A 27,396-nucleotide genomic window follows, 5' to 3' on the forward strand; every position below is an offset into this window, starting at 1 on the left:
TAAATGCAAAGTCAGGTTACTACGTCGAGGAGTTTGGTAATTTTCAGTATTTCTGGAAACCTTTGATTTCCCTATGCTTCCATCGATCCTGCTTTTTCCCCTTCTGTTTTTTTTACAAAATGTTTTGCAGGTGGCATCTTCCACCTGCTCGGTTGGCTAAGATGTCCCCAAACACAATGCTGGAAATGCAATCAAAACCAAGGGACATATTACCACGTGATGGGCCTGCCCAAAAGCAAAATAATATTGGAATAAAATTTAAATACAATTAGAAGAGATCACCAAAGAACAATTAGAGATGAAACCTGAAGTATTTTTATTGGGAATATTGCCAGAAACCTATAAAAAAGAAACACAATGTCTAATAATACAGGTGATAACAGCTGCAAGAATAATATATGCTCAAAATTGGAAAAATAAATATACACCATCAGAAGAAAATTTGATTAGAAAGGTTTTAGTGTGTGCCAAAATAGATAAATTTACAAAGGAATTACAAGAAAGAGAAAAAACAGAATATTACGAAGTATGGGGAAAATGGTATGAATGGTTAGGGAACAGGGTCAAAGGATAAGAGAATAACACATGAAAGGATAACAGGTGGTATTAAATATAAATAAGTGGAAGAGGAATAGAGAATAAAGTAGAAATGTACACTATTATATAATGTATATACGGTAAATAGAATTGTGAAATATATGTATAAAATGAAAATTGAAGAGGAAAAATGGTAAAATTTAAAATGTTTAGCAACATGAAATTGTTGAAAAGAAGGAATTTCTGAGTTTGTTTTTAATTTAAAAATGTTCAATAAAAATTGTTTTTTTTCAAACGTTACAATACAGTAGGGAAACACCATTCAAATTTATAAAGGCATCAATTAAAAAGGTAAAAGATCTCTGATAATCAAGTTCTAATGATCCCCAAAGGAATGCTCGGCAGACTAACTCCATAAAATGTCTCAATTTAAAATAAGATTTATGTGTTTGTGTGTGTGTTTATTTTTTGTGTTCAGGAAATGTTTCCAAGATACTATCCAATTCTTAGATTCTTCAAATATTTTTGTGCCCCCCTCTTGCCACCATTATTTCAAAATTCCTTACTTTGAAAAGAGATTCCCTGAATACATACATTAGGGTGTACTTATTCTAAAAGCAAAGAACATTTTTATTGAGTCATTACAATAAATATCAAAATGTACCGGCAGTTTAACACACAATTTTCTAAGGAAACAATCCAACAGATTAGAAACACAGCAGCATGGCGGAACGGCAGATGTCCCAAAAGACAGCAACATTCATTGATTGCCTCCTATGCAGCACTCATTTGAAACATAAAAGTTCTTTTTCACATCCTTGCATACAGAAAATAAGTGTTACTTTGTTCAATGATTATACAAAAGAAAATAGAAAAATTAGTTGCTTAGAACCCAAACAGTGAGCATATGAGAAAGGCTCATTTAAAAAAAGCACCTCTCTCTTGCACGCACATTCTTTTTCACACATATACAAAAATCAATATTTCTAGTACCTAATGGGCTGGACAGAATTAAATTATCAAGAAAAATCACCCACATCTTAATTACAGAATGCTGCTTTAAAAGAAAAATTGAAAAGAATTTTAAAATTTCATTTAGTTAATCCATATATTTTAAAAAATCCTAAATATTTATTCTAAACCATATTTTTACATCAGTGTTATATAAAAAGTCACATAATATACTTTGGCTTTGCTGGAATTTAGTATTTGCTAGTTTAAAAACGCTTCAACAAAAGAAAAAGAAATCCTAACATACATGAAGGACAAAAAAATCAAATGTAACTGTGCCCATAAATCTTATGTAAATGCTTATCCAGTGCACATGTAATTGTTTCTGCAAACTGTAGTAGGAAGAAAGTTTGAAAAATACCAGCTTTCTTCTATTGCAAGATTGGGCATAATTCAGGCAATAATATTCAACTGTATAATTCAGAAATTAACAAAAATGGTTACAGTCCAATTTTTGTGCCTATGCTATTTTATCATACAATTTCTGAACTATTAAACTTTCTGTATTTTCAATTGACAAGGAAAAAAATGTGACTTTTATGTGAAAACAAACTTAAACAAATAAACAAGAACATGGCTGAACCCAGAACTGCAGACTTAAATATCAACATGATTTTGACTGCAGTATTTTTTGATATGAACAGAATCTAGGTAAATTTGGCTAATGGCAACCTGCTGCCAATTAATGATCCTACAGCAGCCACATCAATCTTTTGCAACTGCTGCTGCAAGCTAAGCTGGTAACAGAGGATGGATGATGGGCAATGTGTGATAGAAGAGAAGAACATCTATGAAGGAAAATATATTTTCTAATATATCCCCTCCAGCCCAGTCAAATTCTATGTGGTATACAACTTTCGTGACCTCCAGATGTGTTGGTTCTGTGTTTTCTAACACTGGACAATATTAGAATGAGGAAAACTAATCTTGTACTGCACATTTCACTGTCAAAACTTTGGCTTGGGCTCATTAAGGTCCCAATATTTTTAGAATTAGATTTGATATAGTTTCAGCTTGGGTTCACCCTTAAAAAAACTATTCCTTTCTTGTTTCATCTTAGTGAGAAATCAACTTCTTTGAAGAATAGAGGAATACATTACAAAACCACATGCTAAAGGATCTAATGTTTTATCACTTGCATTTATCAGACATGGAAGAATGCCAAGTTACTTTATAAGGTGTGATAAACCATAATAGTAAAAAACAAAACAGAATAGTAAAACACAAAACAAAACCCCAAAACATATAGTCCTGATGTTATTGCAGTTCTAGGGATTTCAATAAGCAGCACCAATTCAGAACAATGCACTGTGTGTAAACCAATGGCACATTTAATGGGCTTCTCCCCATGAATTTGGTGGTAATGATGCCATAATTCTTGCAGGACTCTATTTGTACACATAAAAGGAAGTACACTTGATGTGTCTTCTGCTCCACCTTCCCTACAGCCTATATCAGTAATGGCAAACCTTTTCGGCACCAAGTGCCCAAACTGGAAATGTGTGTGTGCACGTCAGAATGCCAGAAATCTGAAGTCCAGCTGGCTAGTGCGCATGTGCACTGGACTGCCAGAAACCACATGTATACTGGCCAGCTGGTCTTTAGGTTTTTGGTGCTCTGGCATGCATGCGCAAATATCGGCTGCCCGGCACCCCTGTGCATGCCAGAAACCAGAAGAGCAGCTGGTGACAGTGCACATGCCCACAGGAAGGGCTCTGCATGCCACCTCTGGCACACATGCCATAGGTTCACATCAAGGGCCTATATTGTGTTGTACATAAGCACTGTTTAATTTAACTGCAAGTAAAGCCCAAGTTCTAACAAAGAATGGGAAAGCAGCACATCAACTGTATCCTTGTCATAAGACAAAGCACTGTTACTTATGGATTCATAACTAAGGGTATCTTAGCACACTTGTGCTAGTTACTTATTCCCTCCCCCCCCTCCAATTTTAGTGGAACAAACAGATGTTCTCCATACAGCTTCCTTTGCTTCAGAGGAACTCTGGATGTTCATTACATTAGCTCAGCTTTCGACAATGAAAATACGTGGGAAAAACATCCACAAGTGGAGGAATAGGACAAGGCTTCCAACCTTGGAAATAAGACTTGTGAGCTTTAACTCCCAGAAACCCCATCCAGCATGGTCTTAATGTTGCCAAAGTTGGACACCCCTGGGCTAAGGAAAGGCTCATTTGAAATTTAAGGCACATGTGGCAAAGCGCCTGAGATTCCCTTTATTTAGTTTGCAAGCCATGGATTCCAAATAGTAGCCCCCATTTTATAAAGAGGTTCGCCTCAATCCCTCTTGCATGTTGAGAAAAAGAAATGTTAACGTGGAAACACTCCTCTCCCAAAGTCACACTTCAAGATCAAGTATTGTAATCAGACTGACAGAAATCTCCATTGGTTTAAAACCTAGCATGCCATAACGATCACCCTCTCAATTAGGCAATGGAACAAAATTGAACAACAGGGATTTTTCACTACCACTAGATATTCGGAGAAAGGTGTAGGACTTTTCACTTGATGACAACTGAAAACTGACAAGATTGTTTGAAAAAGAAATCAGAAAAGGAATGAGAACAAGCAGCAAATAGAAAGTTTTTCTACTTGGTCTTTGCCCAGCATAGGCAAAGCATATTTTTAAAAAGACCTAGGAAAGCTTGCATTTTTAACACATGGAAGAGACACAAAAGATGATTTAGAAAGAGGGCTTATTTTTAATCTTTAATTTTTTTTAAATTACATTTATATGCCGCCCATCTCCTTGCGGACTCAGGGTGGTGAACAACAATGAAATTGTTATTCAGGCCTTGTGGCTACTGGGCACGGATCTTATAGTGGGAGGCACTGATTAGACAAAAGTATTTTGAATATCATCACCTAAGAGGTCTGGTTTTCTTGGTCCTGCATTATAGACATTATAGCCCTATTTGCAGCATTTTAAAAGCAGGAAAATGTATGCTAAGGATGCATCAGCTATTTAATCAGTTCCCCTACTATAAGGAGGAAAAAAGGCCTTTGTTACAGACTGTTTGGATTACAAATAGGATTTCAGCCCTAAAAGGGTTCTTATCACAAGTACCATAATCTTGCGGTTAGAACAGATAATGTTGGCAGGATGCCCTATTAGTCTACTATGGCTCAACCTTTACAACTTTAAGACATGTGGACTTCAACTCCCAGAATATTCCAACCAGCCATCATGGCTGGGTAGGAATTCGGAGAGTTGAAATCCGCACTTTTTAAAGTTGCTCAGGCTGAGAAACACCAGCCTATGCAAAATAAACAGCACAGGCTAACAAGAAGAATGAAAAGGTTTCAGGGGAACAGAAAATCCTCCCGAAAATTTTCCAAATGGGTTTTGGAGCAAGTCATTTCTAGGACCATATGCAAACTCCCCCCTGCCCCTTAATACACGCTTAATGGAATATACAGCTTGGGATTTACACTGAGGGCACCATTCAAGACATCATTGGTTGCTGAAGGGGGGATTCAGGTGCAGCTTGGTGTTTCAGATTCTTGCTTGCTGGGCTGTCCTCAGAAAAAAAACAGTGTTAAGAATCAGTTCCCAAACTATTTCACTAACTTGTGGATCACTTCAAAGGGCTGCCTTCTGGAATATACAAATGCTGGATGTGTGTATTTTATCCATAAAGCAGTGGAACAGGAGAGACCCCAATGCTGCACCATTGGAGACTAGTCAAGCCAGAATGCAGCCCTGAATGAGGAGTCTTGATCAGTCAGTTCTGCAAATAGGCTACCAATTACCTGGGTTCTGCAAATAGGCTACCAATTACCTAGTGAGCAACAATGGCATGGCTAGCAGATTGTTTTAAGATGGAATCAGTAGTTACGCATGTCCATTCCAGACCACAAACTGAAAACCAGAATCTAGTGATGTTTCTCTACTGATTCCCTCTATGAACTGCATATTATTACAGAAGAACTTCCAGACAGAGGTCAAGCACTTCTCCAGGAAAAGTAGCATTTAATATAAGGGCCAAAGAACCATCTCACCTGACATTTGTCCCATGACTGTCCCAACCAATTTCTACAGGATAGGAAAGTGGACATTGGATCTAGATGTGCTCTGCAGATCTTGAAATAAGCACCAACTGACATATCTTTAGTTAATGTTTAATGCTCCAAGTTTCCATTCCAAGGCTTTTAATCTGTAGTGTGTGTACTTCTTGTTTAAAAAATTCAAAATTAGCACCTTTATTTTTGAAGGAATAGACTGCGACTGATAACCGGTGAAATCCAATCACTGCAGACGATGCTCATGAATGCAAGTAATTCATCATGCAGAGATGATCTGCTCATCCACATATTGTCCAAAAGAATATTAGTCTACTGAACCTTATGTCCTTCAGAAGAGTTGGGGCTGCAACTCATAGACTTCCCGATCATCCCACCAACTTACATTCTGGGGAGTTGGCAGTCCCAAGACTTCTAGAAGGAATAAGGTTGGGCTGCATTAACTCTAATTTGCCAATACCAAAAGAGGGAGCGAATCCTTTTTTCAACTCTCCAAAAAAAAAATAAAAAAAATCCTATGACCTGTAGTATATATACAAGTATAGTTGGGTTTCTCACACAAAAAAGGTTTCTCTTGTCCAAAAATAAAAGTGAGCATGCTTCATCTTATTGACGTGGAGGCAGAGTCAATATCATGGGCAAGCTGCCTCTTCTTTTAGCATGATTCACTGTTTCTCCCTCCATCGGCATGAAGATCAATAAGGCAGCGTATCTTGACAGCTAAGAAAGATGAAGTCAGAAGCCTGAGTTGCAGTGCTTCTTCAGACTGTCTTTTCAGAACAGAAAGGGTGTTTTTCTTTCTGGCCTAGTGGCCTCAGTGCTTCTTCACATTCTGGAAGGCAGAGCCAAATGCCAGTTCGGATGGATTCAGACAGGGTTTGTGCTGTCCTTCTGGCCGCTCAGGACTTCACAAATCTTCCCCTGTTTCCAGCCAACTTTCATCTTTTAGCTCCTCTGCTTGTCCTTCAGAAAACTTAGCGGGAGTCCCAGCGTGATCCATAAACATGTTGGGTATATCTTTGCCAAAGTAAATTTTGCTGTTGGAGGCAATCGCTTTGTATTTCATCAACTGCAAGTATTCTGGGGTCAGTTTTAACTGCGTGGGGAGAGAAAGAGAGCAAATCCACAAGTCTGGTTATGAAAATGTGTTTTCAAGACTTCTGCTCAGTCTTTGGATTAAATTATCAATTGTGTGACTTATAATACTTCAAAAATATAAAAATAGAGCAAAATAAATATGCAAGATACAGCTAAGATGAGGCTAGTTAGTGGATTCAGCCACTGCCTACTGTATTATACAAATAGACTATTGCATTCAGCCATAATAATACTTGGTTTGAATATAGCACATGTAATCCTTCCCTGGTACAGAGCTGAAGGGATTGGATACGGTAGCCTAGAGGTTAATTCTCTGCCTTACAAGGCAAAGGCTTGCAAGTTCAAGTCCCAGTGAAGGTATGGCTAGCTGATGAAGCTAGAATAAGGCCAAAATAGATCTATCCTAGTCTTAATTTTCAAATTCAGCAAAAACATGTCTGTCACACACACACACACACACACACACACACCCTTTGTGTCCCAATCATGATCCCATGGTAGTGCGACAGAATGCAATCAATGTTGCTAGTTTTGGGGTAAGATCTATTTAATTTGTATATATTTTAATCTAGTATTTTATATTTTAAATTTTATGTCATATTTAATTGTGATGCTTCCGACCCAAATGAACCAACCATCTGTACATGGGAGAAACATACTAATAATCTACATTTGGGATTTAGCATGTTGTATAAATACCGTATTTTTCAGAGTATAAGATGCACCTTACTTTTGGGGGAGGAAAAAATCTACCTGCCAGGTATTCATCTGGCTAGCGTCCTTAGTCTGTTCAGCTTCAGCAGATTATTTTATCCCTTGGTGAGGACTGAAAAAGCCTTTTTCAGAGGGAGTAGGAATGAAACCAAGCCTGCAAAGACTTCGGGCTGGGAAAAAAACCTTTGGAGGGAGTAGGGTTAGCATTTAGGGTTGGGAGAAAAAAAGCTTCAAAAAAGCTATATTCAGAGTATAAGATGCATCCAAATTTTCAGCCTCTTTTAGGGGGGAAAAGGATGAGTCTTATACTCCAAAAATATGGTATCTTTTGTTATGTATTTTATAATATCTCAGTGTTGTGGCTGTAACTATAATGTAGGGATCACATGAGAGAAATACCTAGCATGGTTTGCCAACCACAAACTGGTCCATAAATAAGTCAATGGTTAGCAAGTAATCAAAACAACTTTTTAAGATGTTAGGAATCACACAGGTTCCATCAAGGACCTGAGGATGGAGCTCAGGCATGGAGAGAATAAAAATCAAAAGAACTTTAAGATTCTGTAGTTGCAGCATCAATAAACTGGGCTACAGACCACGGAAGTACAGCAGAACCTCTCACCTTGTTGGCTTCTGCTATCTTCATAGCCGTGTAACATTCAGCATCCGCTTTCGCTTTTTCTCTGGCAAGGAATGCGGCATCTGCGAAAAGAGGGGAGGTCGTTGAAAAAGACTTCCAAATGCAGAGAAGCCTCAAGTGACACTGAAAACGTGAAAATTAAAAGAGAAGGAGGAGCAGGCATTTTCTAGAAGAATTGGTCAAATAGTTTCCACGTGAAGTCATTTCTTCTCTCACTCTTGATCAGAACAAGAAAAACAAAAAGATTACAGCACACATTAAGAGAAGAGTTTCCCTTAACGTGATATCCTGCAGACATTCTGGGCATCACCCTAGCCAGTAGACATTGTGTAGTATGAAGGGCAATAGGTTAGGCAAAGCTAGAATAGGGCATTGCCCTGGGATGGCCAAAACGTCTCCCACTCAGCTTATGATCAGTGACAAAAAGAAAACTGAACAGAAAGAACATGTTACAGTTAAAAACTCAAACTTTTCTATGTGAAACCTACCGGGAAATCAGATGCTTTTCAGAATCAAGTGGAATAGATATAATTTAGATTGTTCTAGTTTCTGAGCAAAAGATTCAACTCTTCCCCCACACACCCAAGAGTCAGTGAGGTAGAGATGGTTGGAATTAGATCTGGGAGATGCGAATTCCATTTCCCATAAAGCGCACAGCTGAAAGACAGTATGGATGGAAAGGTACAAAGAATTCTGATTCTGTCTAGGTTGAAAAGCACAGGTCCCCTTCCGCTTCTCACTTTTCATTGAAATGCTTGTTCAGTGCAAGCATAATTTATTGCATAATCTTCTATCCCCAGGAAATCAAACAGATAAAAGTATTAGTGATTTGATAGTTTGCAGAGCTATTATTCTAAGGGAAAGAATTTCCACGTTTAGAAAGCCATTTTATAAAATAACCGCTAAATACAACCACAATTAAGCCCCTAATTTCTGTTGCTAAGCAAGACAGTTGAGTTTTGCCCCATTTTATGAATTTTCTTGCCATAGTTGTTAAGTGAATCACTGCAGCGGTTAAGTTAGCAACATGGTTATTAAGCGAATGTGGCTTCACGGTTATTAAGCCAATGTTGACTTTGTTTCTCAGGAGATCCCAAAAGGAGATCACATGACTGTGAGAGCCAATTGCCAAGCACCTGAATTTTGATCATGTGACCATGGGGATGCAGCAACGGTTGCAAGTGTGAAAAAAATCATAAGTCAAGCTTTACTATATAAAAGCAATACAGGTACAGCTCGACTTAGAATGATTTGTTTTAATGACAATTCGAAGTGACAATGTACTGAAAAAACTGACATGACTTTCACACTTATGACCATTGCAGCATCCTCACAGTCCCACCATCAGAATTCAGATGCTTGGCAATTGGGTCATGTTTATGATGGGTGCATCTTTTGCGAAGTCAATGGGGAAGCCCATACTCTTGCGGTTTTTCACACCTATCCACCCATCCATTAAAATCTCCATTCATGTACCAATGCACCAATGTCAACAGCCCAAAGTGTGTGCAACTCAAGTACAGTATCTAACTGACAGAGCAACTACATGAGTCTGAACAAAACCCAAAGTTTGCTACTTAGCATACAGCTGGACAGCCTTCAATCACTTAGAATACAGCTGGATCGTTTCAAAGGCCTGGCACTCAGCAACACGTCTTGATGTAAAAGCAACCTATTAGCCCTCTGCCAAGGCCTGCCTAATGAGAAGCTGCTGCTCTGTAAACCACTAATTAGCACCTTGGAGACTTGCTGCATCGCTTGACAAGGTTCATAATGAACTTAGCTTAGCAAACCAGTGCTTAGAGGCAGGCCAGAGGAGACTTTTCCCTGCACCAGCAGCTTATTCCAAAAAAAAAAAAAAGGATCAACAAATGGGAAATCCTCATGTCAGCATCTCCTTCTTACAAGGGTAGCTTGAAGGCTTTGGCTGGGTATCACAGCACGTGCTTTATAGGCAAAGTGCCCAGGTTCAATTCCAGCTTGTGATGCAGAGAAAAACTTGGGTTTAAAATCCTTATGAGCCAGTGTCAGTTGGTGGAGATAACACTTGGGCAACTTGTGATTCAGATGCCAAACGCATGGACCTTCAAGCTAATGTCAAAGCCTGTGCCGAGGGAGTAGGCTCAGAGATATTTGGATTATTTTTAAGGCCTGCACATTGGGGAAGTGAGGGGAATTAAGAGAGAGGAGGAGGAGGAGTCGATTCATTCTGCCTCAATTGTTGCATGGTTGTTTGCTGGGTTGGCAAGCCCATGTTCGAGACCCAAATGCTAACATGGAACAGGGCGAGTTCCCATAATTTCCTCCAGCTCTTTGTTTATCTCCCAGTTCAAAAGTGAGCATTTGCAAGTAGGTAGACTGGTACCACTTCGATTGGGCACATTAATAGGGACATGAAAGCAGCTCTCAACTGGGCATCCCCTAGGCAACCGTGATGTCACTGGCTAGTCATGTCAACCCGGAAGCTCTAGTGCCTCCGACACAAATTCAATACGATTTGTTATTCAAGTCTGCCTACTGCACACTCCTTAAATGGAAGTTAGGAGAAACTTCCAGCAATGAAACGACTACTTGATCTTCAACAATACATGAGCACACAACAGATACAAATTTAAAGTAAACTGCTCCAAACTTGACTGCAGGAAATACGACTTTAGTAGCCAAGTAGTTAATGCACGGAACTCATTAGCTGACTCTGTAGTATCATCACCTAACCCCCAAAACTTTACCCTTAGACTGTTGACTTCTCCCAATTGCTAAGAGGTCAGTAAGTGGTGTGCATAAGTGCAGCAGCGTGCCTTCCGTCCTGTCCTAATGTTTCCCTCTTATTAGTATCATGTACATAAGCATTGTTATAGCTTTGTATGCTACCAATTTGTACTTGACAAAATAAATAAATAATAAAATAAATAAATGAAATAATGGTAAGAGTCAGTTTTCTGATTCTTGGTATAATGGCAGTTCAAGGAGGATTTAAAAGTAACGAGTAGCATTTCCTGCAGGTTTTCAAGTGGAGCTGAATTGTAACTGATGCTTCAATTTAGATTTTTGCACTAAGCAGGCGTTCACACTCAATAATCTAAATATTATCTTTCCCACTCCATGTTTCTATGATTGCTTAAGGATTAAATAAAAACTGGAATAATCAAGGAAAAGATTCTTCAAATGTCAGTGAAATGGGGAGAGACTTTCAAAGCTGAAAGTGTTGCTTCTACAGACTATATCATAAAACACTACTGATTCAACAAAACCAAGATAATTAAGATAGTTGAATTTTGTTGTTCTCTCTATAAACTGGATTTAACTTTTACTTAAATTTCTGGTGATCTTCAAACAGGGAACATAGCAGTTGAAATCCTCAGACAGGACAAACACCTCTAAGACAGTGCTGCTTACCTTCAATCTCAGATATTCTCTTCTCTGTTTCTTTTTCCATCACCTTCTGCCCGTATGTTATCTCAGCCACCTGGGCAATTTTTTCTGCTTCTGCATAAGAGAGAAAAGATACCCAAGTATTATAGGAGGCAGCAATGATGTTCAATGAAGCTACAATTTCCTGGAGCAGAGAAGATTCCTTCACTGCCTTCTCTGTGGGTGCTTAGAAATGATAAATTGTACACCTTTACAGAAGGTTTTTTTTCCCTCTCTCTTTTTTATGGAGTATGTGTGTCATATTTTAAATTGGGATTTCTTTAATGATCTTTGATTAAGTTAACTACCCTAGAGGAAATTACATTTGCCCATCCTCCCCATCATTTCACAAACTACCTGAGTATTTTTATACCCCCAAGAGAATTCACAGCTTTCAATCTAAAATCATTCTGAGCTTATATCCATCCTGTTTGATTCAGATCCAGTGGTAAAAATACTCCCTTAGTTATTATATGCACAATGTACACTTCTTCTCTGCTTTTGATTTCCCTCTATTCTTTTGAAAAACACAGTCCACAGACAATACAAGAAATACTGCCTTTTATGTTCTGCATAACTCTACAAGAATATTCATATATGACAACAAGAACTGCACACCAACCAATGAGAGCTTTTTTGCGTTCTGTTTCAGCCTCTTTTTCCACAACTTTCTGCTTCTGAGCCGCAATCAACAATTTTGTCTTTTCACTCTCCCTAGAAGGGACCAAGACAGGCTTTAGCTAAAGGATTAGAATGGCTTCCATAACAAAAGGCATCTTCAAGTTACTGAACAGATTAGAACACATAAGTATATATAAAATAGCAATGCTTTATAGCCCTCTCTAAGCAGTTTACACAATCAGCCTATTGCCCCCAACAATCTGCTCCTCATTTTACTGACCTTGGGAATAGAAGGCTGAGTCAATCTTGAGTAAATGAGACTTGAACTGCTGGCAGCCAGCAGTCAGTAGAAATAGCCTGCAATACTGCATTCTAACCACTGCATTACCACATGCCTCTTATATGCACAAATAATAAGCACAAAAGATTCTATAAATGGCTCAATCTGAACATTCATTCATTCATTCATTCATTTGCTATAGTAGCCCATCTCAGTCAATGATTCTTGGTGGCTTACAATTCAAAAAATTATCTTGCAATTAAAATATTAAAAACATTTTTAAAACACTAAAAACATTCAGATTAAATATACACAAGGGCAAGATACTAAGTTAGTTAACAATACAGCGAGGAAACAGGGCCCTGTGAATAAAACAGTGGATAAAACTCAGTGAGCAGTGTGTGCTTTTCCATATGTCATATGACTGTAACTTTGTAGTCCTATAGTGTGTGTGTAAAATGTATGCACACACATGCACAAATAGCCATTATAAAGAAGAGGATTTCAGAAACTTACATGAGCTCATAATTTCTCCGAATTGTTTCGGGGATGTTTGGCTTTGTAACCCGGACTGCCTGATGGAATAGAAAAAGTGAGGATTATGAGAAAAGACGCTCAAAATGACCACAATATTAAGAACCAAACAGCTGACTGTTCAAAAATAAAAGTATCCTGAGTCTGTGAATAGGAACTAATAAGATTGAAGCAACAAAGGAAAGACTAGCTATTAGTTGGACAGAGCTCATAACTCCTTTTTTAGATAAATAGCAAAATGTTTAATAATTTTATAATCTATTCAGACATATAAACCTAAATGTGGAAGTTGCCTAGACCAGAACTTGAGATACTTCCATTAGGAGAAAATATTACAATCTAGAACTAAATTTTGTCATCATATTTGCAACAATGGCAGAATCTCTGAACTGAATGCGACAACATTAAGATTAGTTTGCAATTCTCTCCTCTATCTCAGCGATTCTCAAATTCTCTTTCAGAGAATCCATGAACTCAACTAAACAATAATTATTTTAATTTTTTCCCATTTTAATCTCTAAATATTGTTAGATATATCCCACATTAACCAAAGCTCTTTGGGATTCCTCAATCATTTTTAAGAATGTAAAGGGGTTCTGAAACCAAAATGTTGTACATTCTATGTAATTTTGTTCTTGGCATATATGCCAGGTCTTTCATTACCTGTATGATGAGTCCTGGAGCCATGGTTGTCAGATCTTGTTGAAGAGCCAGTTTTAAGTTTTCATCAATCTGGTCTAAGAAAGGATAAAGCAAACAGACAATACAATATTGCTGCAATAAAAACAGGAAAGAATATACAGGTAGTCCCCGACTTACGATGGGGATCCGTTTCCACGGCCCGTCGTAAGACGAATTTGGTGTAAATAGGAATATTCCAATTTACACGAATATTCCAATTTACACGGCGGCAGCAGGGGGGGAGGCTTCTTCAAGAAACCAACAGCCAGCGAAGCCTCCTGCTGAACGTTCAGGCAAGGGGATCTCTGTGGTGGGCGCCTCGGAGGCTACAACAACGCAACGCCAAGAAGGACCGGTTGTTGGTCCCTTGAAGCCGTCGCTGCCTCCGTTCGGGCGAGGGGTCTCTGTGGGGTCTCTGAAGTCGCCGCCCACCGCAGAGATCCCTTCGCCTGAATGGAGGCGGTGGCGGCACTGATGGCTTTGAACCTGTCCCCGGGTCGTCGGAATGACCAAATGACATACGTCGGGGACGACGTATCCCGGGGACTACCTGTAGATGACAAAGCACTTATTCTCTGGAAGGAATTATAGGTTATTGAGACAGTAGTTCCTTTGGAAGCAGGTGGAACCTTCAATTCCAACCTTTTTTATGCCAATGATCACAGAAAATGTATGGATCTTCAAAATTGGCTAATGGTGAATAATAATAATAATAATAATAATAATAATAATAATAATAATAATAACAACAACAACAACAACAACAACAATTTATTAGATTTGTATGCCACCCCTCTCCAAAGACTCGGGGCGGCTCACAACAATAATAAAACAATATTACAATGAAACAAATCTAATATTAAAAACATCTAAAACCCCATCATTTAAAAACCATGCAGCACACGCTTATACTGGGACTTATAATTTAGCAATATTTTAAGGGTATCAGGGCCACTGATACCAAACATTCATATAATCTATGACACTTTCCAATTATTATTATTATTTATTAGATTTGTATGCAGCCTCTCTCCGTAGACTTGATCTTCCTTTACTGGTAAATAGTTGTAGAAGTAAAAAAAAATGGTGCAAATTTTCATTCCTGCCTCATCAACTAGATCTGCCAAAATTCCTGATTATAAAACCATAAACTACAAAACCGCTATTCGTTTTTAATTGATTGATTTGCCTTCTGAAACAAAATATGGGTAGTTTAATGAAAATATGTAATGTACTATTATGCTCTAGTTCTGGGTTCAAAGGAAATGATGTATCACACATTGCAACATTTAATTACTTCCACCGAGACTAGCTAAAAGCACCATTAATTTTTTGATTGATAGATTTTGTGTCATCAAATTGGCCTCTCCTCTTAGCTAACACATATATTTTCTCTGTCCTTAATCTGGTCTTTCGAGTTTTACAACGCTGCCAATAGAAATTAAAATCTATTGCTGTGGATTCAATGATTTAACAAATATGAAAACCCATAAATGCTCTCAAATTATGGAAAAGAGAAAGGAAGACAGCTTAATGAAATTCACAAATCTAACCCTTAAATTCCTCTCATTCTAGAGACACTTAACTCCAACAGTTCTCTAAGGTATTTTAAATCAAGTGTTGGGCACGTCCTGCCGAAGACACTCACCAAACAATTCAATATAAACTTCCTGAAGTGTGTGAACACTGCAAAACTGGTTCAGCTCATGGTGTATCTTGTTGAAGATGAGAGCCTTATCATAATCTGCAGTATAGTTCTTTACTATATCATAGACTAGGGAAAGAGAAAAAGCGGTGTTAAAAAACGTGCAGGCAAGAAATGGCATCTCAATTGCTATCACTATAGCCACAGTTTGAGAATGGGAAAAAGTCAGTACTTCTCTCCAGGCAACAAAGAATCCTCGGAATTGGGTGATTAAAAATAACCTCTAATTTTATTTACTTAGTGTATGTATGTATATGCATTGTATGCATTCCATTTTACAACAGCACGAAGCTTGGAAACTTCAGCCTGATGATGGTGAATGTGATTTCACCGAAACGTCGCATAAACATGCAAAATATTACACAGGGCAAAACCCGAACTCAGAACAATCTACATACATATACCCGTGAAAATTTACGAAAACAAATATATATATATATATATATGAAAATCTACGAAAACATATATATATATATATATATATATATATATTAGATTTGTATGCCGCCCCTCTCTGAAGACTCAGGGTGGCTAACAACAATATAAAAAGACAATGTAAACAAATCTAATATTAAAAACAATCTAAAAAACCCCAATTTAAAGAACCACTCATACATACAAGCATACCATGTATAAATTCTATAAGCCTAGGGAGAAGGGAAATTTCAATTCCCCCATGCCTGACAACAGAGGTGGGTTTTAAGGAGCTTGCGAAAGGCAAGGAGGGTGGGGGCAACTCTGATATCTGGGGGGAGCTGGTTCCGGAGGGTCGGAGCTGCCACAGAGAAGGCTCTTCTCCTGGGTCCCACCAAACAACACTGCATATAGTTTATATGATTTATCTTCCTTCCAGCACAATTGTCTGCAGTCATCTCCCATAATAAATCCAATCCCAAATCCAGCTCTAAAAAAGAGGCTGGCAGTAATAACTCACCTGCACTTTGGATCAGGAAGTTCACAACCTCAATTCTGTCAAAATAGATCATCACTCCTCCACTGCAGCAAAAAAGAAAGGAAACAAGTAGGAGAGAGAGAGAGAGAGAGGTGAGCATCTGCTGGGATGGGTCACTTGGAAGAGAAGCAACGTTGAGAGCTGTGCTAATCTCCCTTGGCAAAAAAACCAGGAGCTTGGTGGGACCTTTTCTGATGAACACCTTTTACATTAAAAGGCATAAGCCGTCCCCTTTTAATAAGATGCATTAGGAAAATAGCACCATCTAGTGGTAGAAGGCAGAGCATTCTTTGGATTGATCTGAGTGAGACAGACATGTATGGGCACCACTGTCGCAGCATTTGCAGCTCTGGCTTTGTGGAGTGCTCGCTTCTCTTCTGCTATGAATGTTCTTCTGGCCTCAGATGTCTGGCAGCCTTGGTGATCAGCATGCACCATGTTGCTTGATCTTGTGCCAGGGTTTCCCAGGAGGTGGTGTCGATATCGAGGGACTTGAAGGAGGCTTTCAGTGTGTCTTGATATCGCTTCCTTTGCCCTCCATGAGATTGCTTTTCTTTAGACAGCTCACCATAGAGGAGCTGTTTAGGGATGCGACTGTCTGGCATCCTAGCAACATGGCCTGCCCAGCGTGTCTGTGCATTCACCAGCAGGATGGAAACTGATGGCAGGCCTGCTCTGGAGAGGACTTCAGTGTCTGGCACCCTAACCTGCTACAGGACCCTCAGAATTCTACAGAGGCAGGTCATGTGGCAGTGGTTCAATTGCCTAGCATGTCTCCTGTATAAAGTTCAAGTTTCACTGGCATCCTACTGTTGCTCAGTAGACTTTGAGCTTTGTAGCAAGGCTTATTCCATGCCGGTCCCACACGTTAGTCATTAATCTACCAAATGCAGAGTTAGCCTTGGCTAGATTAAATAAATATTAAATAAAGGAAGTAAAGGAAGTACTAATAGTAATATTACCTTGGGTGCAATCCCAAAACAATTGGAGCACCATTTGATCACCATTAGCATTGACAAATTCACCATCAGTTCATTGCAAAAGGCAGCTTTATTTGGAACAGCTTACATCCTGCAAACATACCTCTAACACAATGAAACATCAATATCTTCCTATTCCATTCAGGTCCTGGGGAAGGACTTAGTAAAAATGGATAAAAGTGGCAAATCCAGTTTGAACATCTGCCTGACTGCAACAAACCATAATTTTTAAAAATGCATTGAAATAAGATGCCTGGATGAGAATCCTCCTCAAAAATTTACAACATCAGGATTGGAAAAGGGAGAGAGTTTGCATGATCTCACATGGTCTCCATTAATGGGAAAATATAGAAATGAGGGGTGAAATTGGAATAGAAATTGGTGCTCTCTGAAGTTGATTTCTTGCAGACACTTCATGATTTTATCCAATTCGGGTAACAAACATCTGCAAGAAAACATGCAAGCTCAGAGAGCGCCAAGGACCTCTCATTTATGCCCTTAGCTACTGATAGTCTCCTCTATCGAAAATGGAAATACAAGAAATGATTACATTAATTAGTCAAGCTATGTAACTTGGGTTGTTGTTTTTAGTGAAATAATTTCAGCTTTGAATGCCAGATATCTTAACTCGACATTTCAAGAGCGACAAACCTACTTACATTTTTATGCCATCTTTAAATACATACTCCTAGGCTGTGCTGTTATTTTTTTTAATCTTGCCTTTATCAATTTTATAAATAACCTAAGGCAGCAAAACAGCTAATCTTCCTTCTCCTATTTTCTCCACCACAACAACCTTGTGAGGCGAGTTGGGCTGAGAGAGACTGACTGGCTCAAAGTCACCTACCTGGTGGTTATTATTATTATTATTATTATTATTATTTATTGGATTTGTATGCCGCCCCTCTCCATAGACTCGGGGCGGCTAACAACAGTACAGTGATCCCTCGAGTTTCGCGTCCTCGAGCATCGCGAAAGGGCTATATCGCGAGTTTTCAACCCGGAAGTAAACTCCACCATCTGCGCATGCGTGCCCTTCCACGCATGCGTAGATGGTGGAGTTTCCCCGCCGGGCAGAGGCTTCCCTGGGTCTTCCCCCTCTTGCCCCGGTAAGACCCCAGCGGCGGCGCGAGCAACGGCGTGGGATGGCGGGTGGCGCACGCGGGAAACCCCAGCTCCGCTTCCCAGCTGGGAAGCGGAGCCGGCAACAGCGTGGGCGGGCGGGCAGCGCGCGTGAGCTTGGGGACAATTGCTTGGGGCAATTCTAATCTCCGGGGGGAGTTGGTTCCAGAGGGCCGGGGCCGCCACAGAGAAGGCTCTTCCCCTGGCCAAACGACATTGTTTTGTTGCCAAACGACATTGTTTTGCCAAACGACATTGTTTTGTTGACGGGACCCGGAGAAGGCCCACTCTGTGGAACCTAACCAGTCGCTGGGATTCATTGTCTAAAGCAGGGCTAGAACTCACAATTTCCTGGTTTCCTGCCTGGTGCCTTGATCACTAGATCAAACTGGTAGTTACATGGATAGCCAAATACAGGATCATAGATACAAGAGGATTCCATTTCCTATTTCTGTCATTTTATCTGAAATCAGCCAAAATAACAGCCCCACATTTTCCGACATATCTATACACAAGAGGGAAGCACTAATCAATTCTAGATTTATGGACGAGATTCTAAATTCTAGATTTATGTACGAGAAAGCCTTCCTCCACCTGTGAAGAAGGCAAAAGCTAAGAGATGGCAGATTCACAGATGGGGCTCCAACCTCACCTTGTGCCACATGGAACATTCTTTACTTCATCTGTTTGTAAGGTGGTCTAGAAAGTAGAAAGAAAGAAGACTATTAAAAAAATTGCTTTCCTTAAGCTGAATTTCACTTTTGCAATAAGAAAAAAAAACCCCTTTTCTCTGGGATGGGGATAAGCAAAATTTGGCAGCCATCACTCTCTCCCTCTCTCTCTCTCTCACACACACACACATACATACACACACATATATATGGGGGGGGGGGGAGAGAAGCAGCCACACGAAACAAGGTAATATTGCATAAAGAAGGTCACAAGAGACTCGTCTTTTTACTTTTCTCCCTGACTTGGAGGAGGATTTTTACTTTTTTGTATTATTTACTTGTCCCAGCAGAGCAGAAAAATAATTTTGGGGCGTGCATGGGCTGTAAAAAAGTGATCCTGGGGTTATCCATCTTTGCACAGTGGCTTGCACAGCATTGGTCAAGTCTTTTTGGCCCAACTCAAGTAAATGCCACCCCATCGGTCTACATCTATTTCTACCTGATTATCTTAGCCCCATCTTCTCTGCAACCTATCTGAGCCAGAAACGGACTGGCCATTCCAAAAGTTGCTCAACAATGCTTCAAGACAAATATATCCTACGTGCTGATTGAGAGCAGGTCTTGAAGATAAATCTCTTACCCCTATTATGAAATGAGTCTTTATTGATTAGCCTTTGGGCCATATCAAAGTGCAAAATTCCAAAAGCAAATTATTACTAAATTTGATAAAAATAATTTAAAATGTAATTTGTTAAAATACTCCAGAACCCCCTAAAACTTTATCTTTAGACTGTCCATTGTTGACCTCACCCAATTCCTAAGAGGTCAGTAAGGGATATGCATAAGCACACCAGTGTGCCTACTGTCCTAATTTACCATCCCTGTCCTAATGTTCCCTCTCATCAGGACCCATCTTATGTATATAAACAATGTTATATCTATGTATATTACAAATACATACTTGGCAAATAAAAAAAAATAAAATAAAACAATTTAAAATGCAGTTGGAATAAAATAAAAAACTAAAATTAAATTGAATAAAATACAATAATTTAAGATATAGATAAAATATGTTAAAATTATATTTTGGTGTCAGCCCTGCAATCTACCCCAATAAGTCCCACATATGCAGATCTCGGCTGAACCATTTTGTTTAAATACTGTGCTGGGTTAAATGTATCAGGTTCTGGCCCCATAAAAGGTACCTATTGTGAAAAAGTGGAAGATCTTGTCTGAGAACAGGTTTAAGGTCCATTCAGATAAGACAAAAGGAAAGAATGTGACAGAGTTGGAAAATGTGGCACATGCAAAGAACAAGGTCTGCAATTTTAAGAGTAACTTTGCAAGAACTTTGCATAGGCTAATTACAAAATTTACAGAGGTAAAATGCTTAATAAAACATAACAGAAAAAAATATATGTATTACGAGACAATAAAATAAGGGGCAGTTAAGAACTAGGTCAATCTAGGAAGTAGATAATAGTAAAACAAAAAAACTTATTGCCAAATAACAGTATTCCACACACATCAAACCAGCTTTTCCATCGGATGTAAGAATTAAACAAATTGGAGTATGTAAATAATGTTTGTGTCACAAGCTCTTGTCTGGTTTATTTGAATTATGTACTATTGTATTATTGTATTGTATTGTATTATTATGTACTATTGTATTATTATAAACCACCCAGAGTAATGTCTTCTAAGATGGATGGCTATATAAATTTGATTAATAAATAAATAAATGTGAAGTTTATAGCTTGCTACACTATATGAATGATGGTTATTGCAGACTAGAATTGCTGCTCATGGAAAACAACTGGAAACCAAATTTGTACATATTCTGATTCTCCACTGGAGACAAGCCAGGATCAGTCAGTTTCAGACTAAGATATGATTATCATGAATGAAAAATTGAGATCCAGAATAAAAGATTACATTACAAATTTAAGCATGGGCACAATTCCTCTTCATGCCAGATTCCATTTTTATTCTACCTTTAACTTCCTCAAGCATTCCTGACATTATGTTCCTTAGCCAAACAACTTGTAACAGAAAACCTGGACTCTGAACCATAGGGTGTGGCAAGCTTCTTTCTTTCCTTCTTTCACAACAGTTACTAGATAATGAACCACTAGACCAGTGTTTTTCAACCAGTGTGCCATGAGACATGGTCAGGTGTGCCGTGGGAAAATTAAACATGGGTCCCCAAACTACCATTCCTGCCAGGATCTCCCTTTTGTGTTCATTGAAACAGGCCCAGGTTTCACACTAAATGAATATAAATACATTTAGAAACTATATTATTAACTATATGTATAATATGTACTGCATTAGAGTGTCATTTTGTGTAATTTTGGTTGGTGGTGTGCCCCAGGATTTTGTAAATGTAAAAAATGTGCTGCGGCTCAAAAAAGGTTGAAAATCACTGCACTAGACAAAACAGATCCTCAGGCTTCCACCCAAGATACACAGAGAGCATTAAAAAGTTACATATTAACAAAATCGCCCCATGATGCATTTAGGAACATCTTCCATGTGACAATTAAAAGGTATAAATGTAAATCTAGCTTCTAAATATCTATGCTTTAGTAACAACAAATTGAATCATATACTATTTAAATTTTCCAATCGATTAGGAATTGATTTGCTTATCCCCAACAAATTATACAACAATTATGAATATTGAGCTATATAACATTGGGCTAAAATGATACTAAGGCAGCATTCAAAACTAGATGGCACCATTAGTAACATATCTCTGTGTTTCTTTCCCATAATATATAAAGACATGATACCTGTACTGATTTATAGGAAGTTATGAAGGGGAGCATTAGATGGAAACCAGGTCCACTTGTAGAAGTCAGAAGTGCTCCTCCTCTGTAGGGGAGAAAGGTATATATTTAAACAGATAACATTCTGGTTCTTTGACCAGCAATTTCAGTCTTTTGACACCCCCACCAACCAATTCCAGTTTATGTAGTGCATTAACAAATTCAAAGCTTCCTTTCTTACCATTACATTTTGCCTGTGTCATTTTATTAAAACTTTATAGCATCCTACAAACTGAAGACAGCTCACCATAAATACGATTACACTGAGCTTGCAACAACTTCAGGTTCAAAATCAATCTTTTCAATCTAAATACTCAAGATATGTATAAAAGGAGGGAATGTTCTCCAGTGCAAAAAGAACGCAAGTGTCCCAAGCTAACCACTCTGGAGCTACTATTTAGAAACATGTACAAGCAATTAAGCATATTCAGAATGAGATGCATTTGCACACAGTGCGCAAATGGTCCAGGAGAAGCAGATTTTCACAGCTATGGCATTCAATTTAAAGAACACTGTCCTGCAAAGTCCTGCACGACACCAAATTGAAGTGAAGGAAAATTTGCATTCGTCATTTATTCAATCTTGCAAACCACATTTCTTAGCACTCATGCAACAATACAAAAAAGCACAGCTCCTTCCAAGTATCTGCCCTTACCTGTAGTAAACACCAATGTGCCCTTCTTCAATCTTGTGCACTGCAGAAAAAAGAGAAGCTGCCACTAGGCTAGCAGCCAAAGCTGCAATGGCACCTAACTGAGTCATCCCTGAGAAAATTACCTGAAAAAAGTAAAAAGAGAGCAAGATAAGCACTTGTGTGAATCTGTGTAAGACACTTGTTCCCTGCTTTGGAACAAGCTGTCCTGTCTAAAGTTGTAGTTAATCTATATCAGATCACATGATAAGGATTTCCTTGCATGATTAGATTAATGTTCACAGACCCAGCCTACTTTTTCCATCAATAGCTAGCTCAAAAAATACGCTGCTCAAAAAAATAAAGGGAACACTTAAACAACAGAATATAACTCCAAGTAAATGAAACTTCTGTGAAATCAAACTGTCCACTTGGGAAGCAACACTGATTCACAATCAATTTCACATGCTGTTGTGAAAATGGAACAGTTGTATAAATGAAATATTCAATGAGAATATTTCATTCATTCAGAACTAGGATGTGTTATTTGAGTGTTCCCTTTATTTTTTTGAGCAGTATATTTACCTTTATGACCAACCCTAGTGCTATGGAATATTCAGGCTCTTTCATGTCATAGCTAAATTATATATGTTAACCTATATTTCTTATTAAATTTGATTAAAGTACTTCAAAGTAACTCAGGATTTTTAGGGTGATAGGCAAAGATTCAGTCCTCTTGGCAACAGGAATCAATTTCACACAATCAATGGTCATGGGCCCAATGAAATCTCATAAACTAGAAAGTGAATAAACCCAATTTATTTTCACACCAAGGAGCCCAACTTTACTCTTCTCTCCAATAGAGAGCATTATTTGTGTAATTTGGCAGTTTTACCAACACCAGGTTATTGGAAAGTGTTTACAATATCAATTTAATTCCTTAATGTTTCAGCATTCATGTGAAATAAAAATGAGAACTGTAAAAATTGGGCTGCTGATTGTAACTTTTGCTATGCATGGTCTTATGCTGAACATTCAAATAACGCCAAAGCAGTATTCACTTTTTATTAATATTAAACATAATCTACTGATAAACTTGTCCAGCACAGACTCTGAGGAAATCTATAGTTGTCGGCATATTATTCATACAGTAAGAGTTTTCTGTGTCTCTAAAGGCAGGACTAGAATCACAATGTGGAAATAAGAATTTGGCTAAAGTCTTTAAAGCAAGTGTAAAAAAATTCCAACTGCAGAATAGACTACTGCAAGTGATAGGTTCTCCCTTTTGATATTAAAGTAGAGATTGTTATAGGCCAGTGATAACCATGTTTAAGTCTCAATAACTTGATTCTAATTAAATATATTGATTTGCAAGTCCTAAAATTCCTAATTTCTGGGCAGCACTAATCAAGCGGATTTGGTTTATCATGATGAAATTACCCCATTGTCCGGTTCAGTTCTAAGATTCATTTTGCACTTTTCCATTGACCGTACCTGCATTTTTCCTATCAGCAGTACCCAAATTCTGACAGATACTACAGTTGCTTTGTGATGTTGTGTTGTGTTAAAAAAAATCAGCAGGTTGCAAAGGGCAAACAACCTCTAAATGCTACTGCTTGCCTTTCATTTAAAATCCCCAGAAGCCTTCTGACTGGCTCACAGAAGTGCCCAAGTTGCCAGTTCTTTGAATTTTCAACCGCTGCTAGTGATAAGCAAACCACGCAGGAAGAACTTAAAAGTGTGTTTTCAATTCTTGTAGCTTATATTTCTCCCAGCTTGTCAAACACCTCTTTAGACAACCAAGAAGAGATTAAAAGTATACAGTACACCTATTATTTGTGGCATATTCAAATGGCAGGAAACACACATTAGGCAATCAGTTTCTGTGAGCTAAGTTGCAGCAGTCACCAAGCCAGGACTTATTGAACAAGTTACAGTTGGTTCAGTTGATAAGTAATCAAGCTTAGTTCATGCATAGAGCGGCCATTATTTAACAGTCACAGTTCATTGTCAATAAAACCTGAGCTTAGTGACTGCTGCAACTTAGCTCACAGAAACTGATTGCCTAATATGTGTTTCCTGCCATTTGAATATGCCAGGCATATTATCCTAATCTCCTGACAATGATTTTTTTTAAAAGTTCACCTGCCATCTTTATTTATCGGAAAATGAATTTCTATTCTTTCCACCTCACCTATTCCTTCAGAACACTGATGTCCAACCTTAGCAACTTGAAGACTTGTAGACTTCAGCTCCCAGAATTTCCTGGCCAGCATGTCTTAAAAGTTGCTAAGATTGAACACCCATGCTTTAGAAAGACAATTGTTTCATTATTTCCTTCTCTTCATCCTTCTCTGGCTCCTTCCCCAGCCCTCATTGTCAAAGATAAGGTTTTATTGGTGAGTATCTGTTGAAAAACATATTTAAAAACACACACACAAGAAAGTTCCTTTGGATGCATACATTTGCAAGCACCAAGACTTAAGCTCCCAGTAACCAGGGAGTTCAGAGTTACTTTCACCCATTCTAACGAATCTCACAGGATTGTTGTGGGAAAATTCCCAAAGAAAGACTCCCCTCCCACAATAAAACCCCTCTCGAGCTCTTCACAGAACAAACAGGATATAACAACAATACATAAGTAAATGAGAGAAGAGCCACATAAAACAGAAGTAAGCGCTGTCGAAATTGCTCCACCAAAGAAAAAGGCAGCAGGCTTTTCCATTAGGAGTTCGAAAGGGCTACCTGGAAGTTCTGGTAAGAGGTTTTTGCAACACCCCTGGGAAAACCCGATTGGAAAGGAAAGGACCTGGCTGTGCCTTAAGCGGAGGGCAAGATCTGCAGCTAAAAACTGGGACGTTATTATTATTATTATTTATGTTCCCCGCCACCCTGCTCCTAATATTGTGCGCTGCCCGAGTTCACTGAAATTGGGCGGCCAATGCTTCCAATAGAGAGTAAATAAAAATAATCCTCATTCTTGTTTCTTCCCAATGAAAGAAACGGGACGCTCTCCGGGCCATCTAACGGGGCGAAAGAAGCGAGGAGGCGGCCTAGCGGAGGGAGGAAGAGAGAGCAACGAGGGACTCCCTTCAGCCGGAAAAAGGACGCGGAGACCGGCCGGGTGCACCGCCGAGGGGAAGGAGAGGAAGCGAGGTGACGGTCTAGCAGAGAAAGACATCCACACGGATTGCCGCGCTTCACAGCCCTGGCACACTTACGGCCGCCCGCACCTCCTGCTGCTATGGCCGCCTGGCTTCCGGGTCTGTCGCGCGCCTGACGTCATCTTCCTGAGCCGTCGCCAGAACCTGTTGGACGTTGGCTCCGCCCCCCCCGAAGTATGGCTTTCTCTCCGACAGAGGGCGCTAATTCGCCACAGAATCTAGTCCAGTGTCTTCTGCGTGTTACCCGGAACGTCGGAATGGTGTCCCAAGCCGCCGTTTGAAGTAAGAAGCATGTTTTGAACTGAGCGGGCAGGCAAAGGTGCGGAGACGCGTATCTCAGAAAGCGGCTGCCTTCAACCTCGCCTGGGGCAAAGGGGCGGAAGTTATGGCTCGAAACGTGGGCCTACGTGGGCTACAGTGAGCTTGCATCTCTTTTTGAATTGGCAGCCCATTCGGTTTAAGACGTTCAGCGATTTAGTAGCAAGAGAAAAATATTACGTGATATAGACTGGGCTGTACTTTGCATGAAGACAATAGCAAATCATAACTATGGCCCTAACTATATGATTTAGTCAGGAGGCTTGGTATGGTTTTGCATCATATGCGGTGTTGCTGTTGAATTCAGTTATGAATGTTTAAAAATTGAAAAAACTAATTTAAAATACGTACATTATAAAAACTTATCTACTACACAGTCATACACACTCAGTCCAACTAAATAAAAAACATAATAAACATAATAAGGCCAGCAAAAAAAGGAGGGGGAGATTAATCCCCCTATGCCTGGCGGCAAAGGTGAGTCTTCAACATTTTACGGAAGGCGAGGAGGGTAGGGGCAGTTCGAATCTCCTGGGGGAGTTGATTCCAGAGGGCCGGGGCTACCACAGAGAAGGCTCTTCCCCTGGGTCCCACCAGACGGCATTATTTTGTCAACAGGACCCGGAGAAGGCCAACTCTGTGGGACCTAATTTGTACCTTTTCCAGAGTTTCTATGTCCCTTTTGTAGTTAAGTGACCAGAATTGAATGCAGTACTCCAGGTATGGTCTGACCAGGGTGTTATATAGTGGAATTAGTATTTCCCTAGTTTTGGAGTGTATCCCTCTGTTGATGCAGTTTAAGATTGTGTTGGCTTTTTAGACCGCTGCTGCACATTGCTGGCTCATATTTACATGCGCAGAAGCTGCACGTGCAGCTCCATTGAGTAAAATGTGGTAAAACTCACTTAACAATGCTCTTGCTTAGCAATCAAAATTTTTGGCTCAATTGTAGTCATAAGTCAAGTACTATCTCTGCCTTCCTCTGCATGGCAGCCTTGTCCTAGTAAATGCCTCCTTTCTGGCAATTTTGCTCTCTGTTAGAAGTACCAAAATAATCCAGACGATGTAAGGTTTCTTGCTGCAGCACAGGGTTGGACTAGATGACCTCCAATATCTTCTAGCTGTGTTGTTTAAAAGTGTCTTCTGAAGCCACGTCTAGTGGCATAGTTTATGGTGCTTCTTTCCTCTCCCTCTCTCTCCCTCTCCCCTCCCTTCCTCTTTCTTTTTCTTTCTTTCTCTCTCTCTCTCTCTCTGTTTCTTTTTCTATCTCTTTTTCTTTCTTGAAACTCTCTCTTTCCCTTTCTTTTCCCTCTCCCCCCCCCCCACCTTCTTTCCTTCCTTTGAAGAACCCCAGAAGGTCTTTGGTGGCAGGAAAACCCCCCAGATGTTTTGAAACTAGGAACATGCCCATTGATCATCTGGCATTTTTAGAGCTCCACTGTTGATTATCTT

The 27,396-nt window shown here is 39.2% G+C and overlaps 1 protein-coding gene across 3 annotated transcripts; it reads right to left on the reverse strand.

Moving 5' to 3' along the window:
* Positions 1–1,132: 1,132 nt before the first annotated feature.
* ERLIN2 (ER lipid raft associated 2) lies at positions 1,133–25,759 on the reverse strand. Of its 3 annotated transcripts, none has more exons than XM_070765437.1 (12): positions 25,684–25,759; positions 22,487–22,608; positions 21,796–21,877; positions 18,982–19,028; positions 16,210–16,271; positions 15,219–15,344; positions 13,553–13,626; positions 12,872–12,930; positions 12,077–12,168; positions 11,440–11,529; positions 8,026–8,105; positions 1,133–6,687 (listed from the first exon to the last, which is right to left on the reverse strand). In XM_070765437.1, the coding sequence occupies exons 2-12, from the start codon at positions 22,591–22,593 to the stop codon at positions 6,499–6,501; spliced, it is 1,008 nt and encodes a 335-aa protein (XP_070621538.1). In that variant the 5' UTR covers positions 22,594–22,608; positions 25,684–25,759; the 3' UTR covers positions 1,133–6,498. The 3 variants fall into 3 exon arrangements, with proteins under 3 accessions (XP_070621538.1, XP_070621539.1, XP_070621540.1); XM_070765438.1 differs by having other exon boundaries at positions 5,525–6,687; positions 25,696–25,741; XM_070765439.1 differs by lacking the exon at positions 25,684–25,759 and adding an exon at positions 25,208–25,677 and having other exon boundaries at positions 5,525–6,687.
* Between the last annotated feature and the right edge of the window lie 1,637 nt (positions 25,760–27,396).

This window comes from Erythrolamprus reginae, chromosome 12 (assembly GCF_031021105.1).
Source record: "Erythrolamprus reginae isolate rEryReg1 chromosome 12, rEryReg1.hap1, whole genome shotgun sequence".
In the NCBI taxonomy this organism is placed as follows: Eukaryota; Metazoa; Chordata; class Lepidosauria; order Squamata; family Dipsadidae; genus Erythrolamprus; species Erythrolamprus reginae.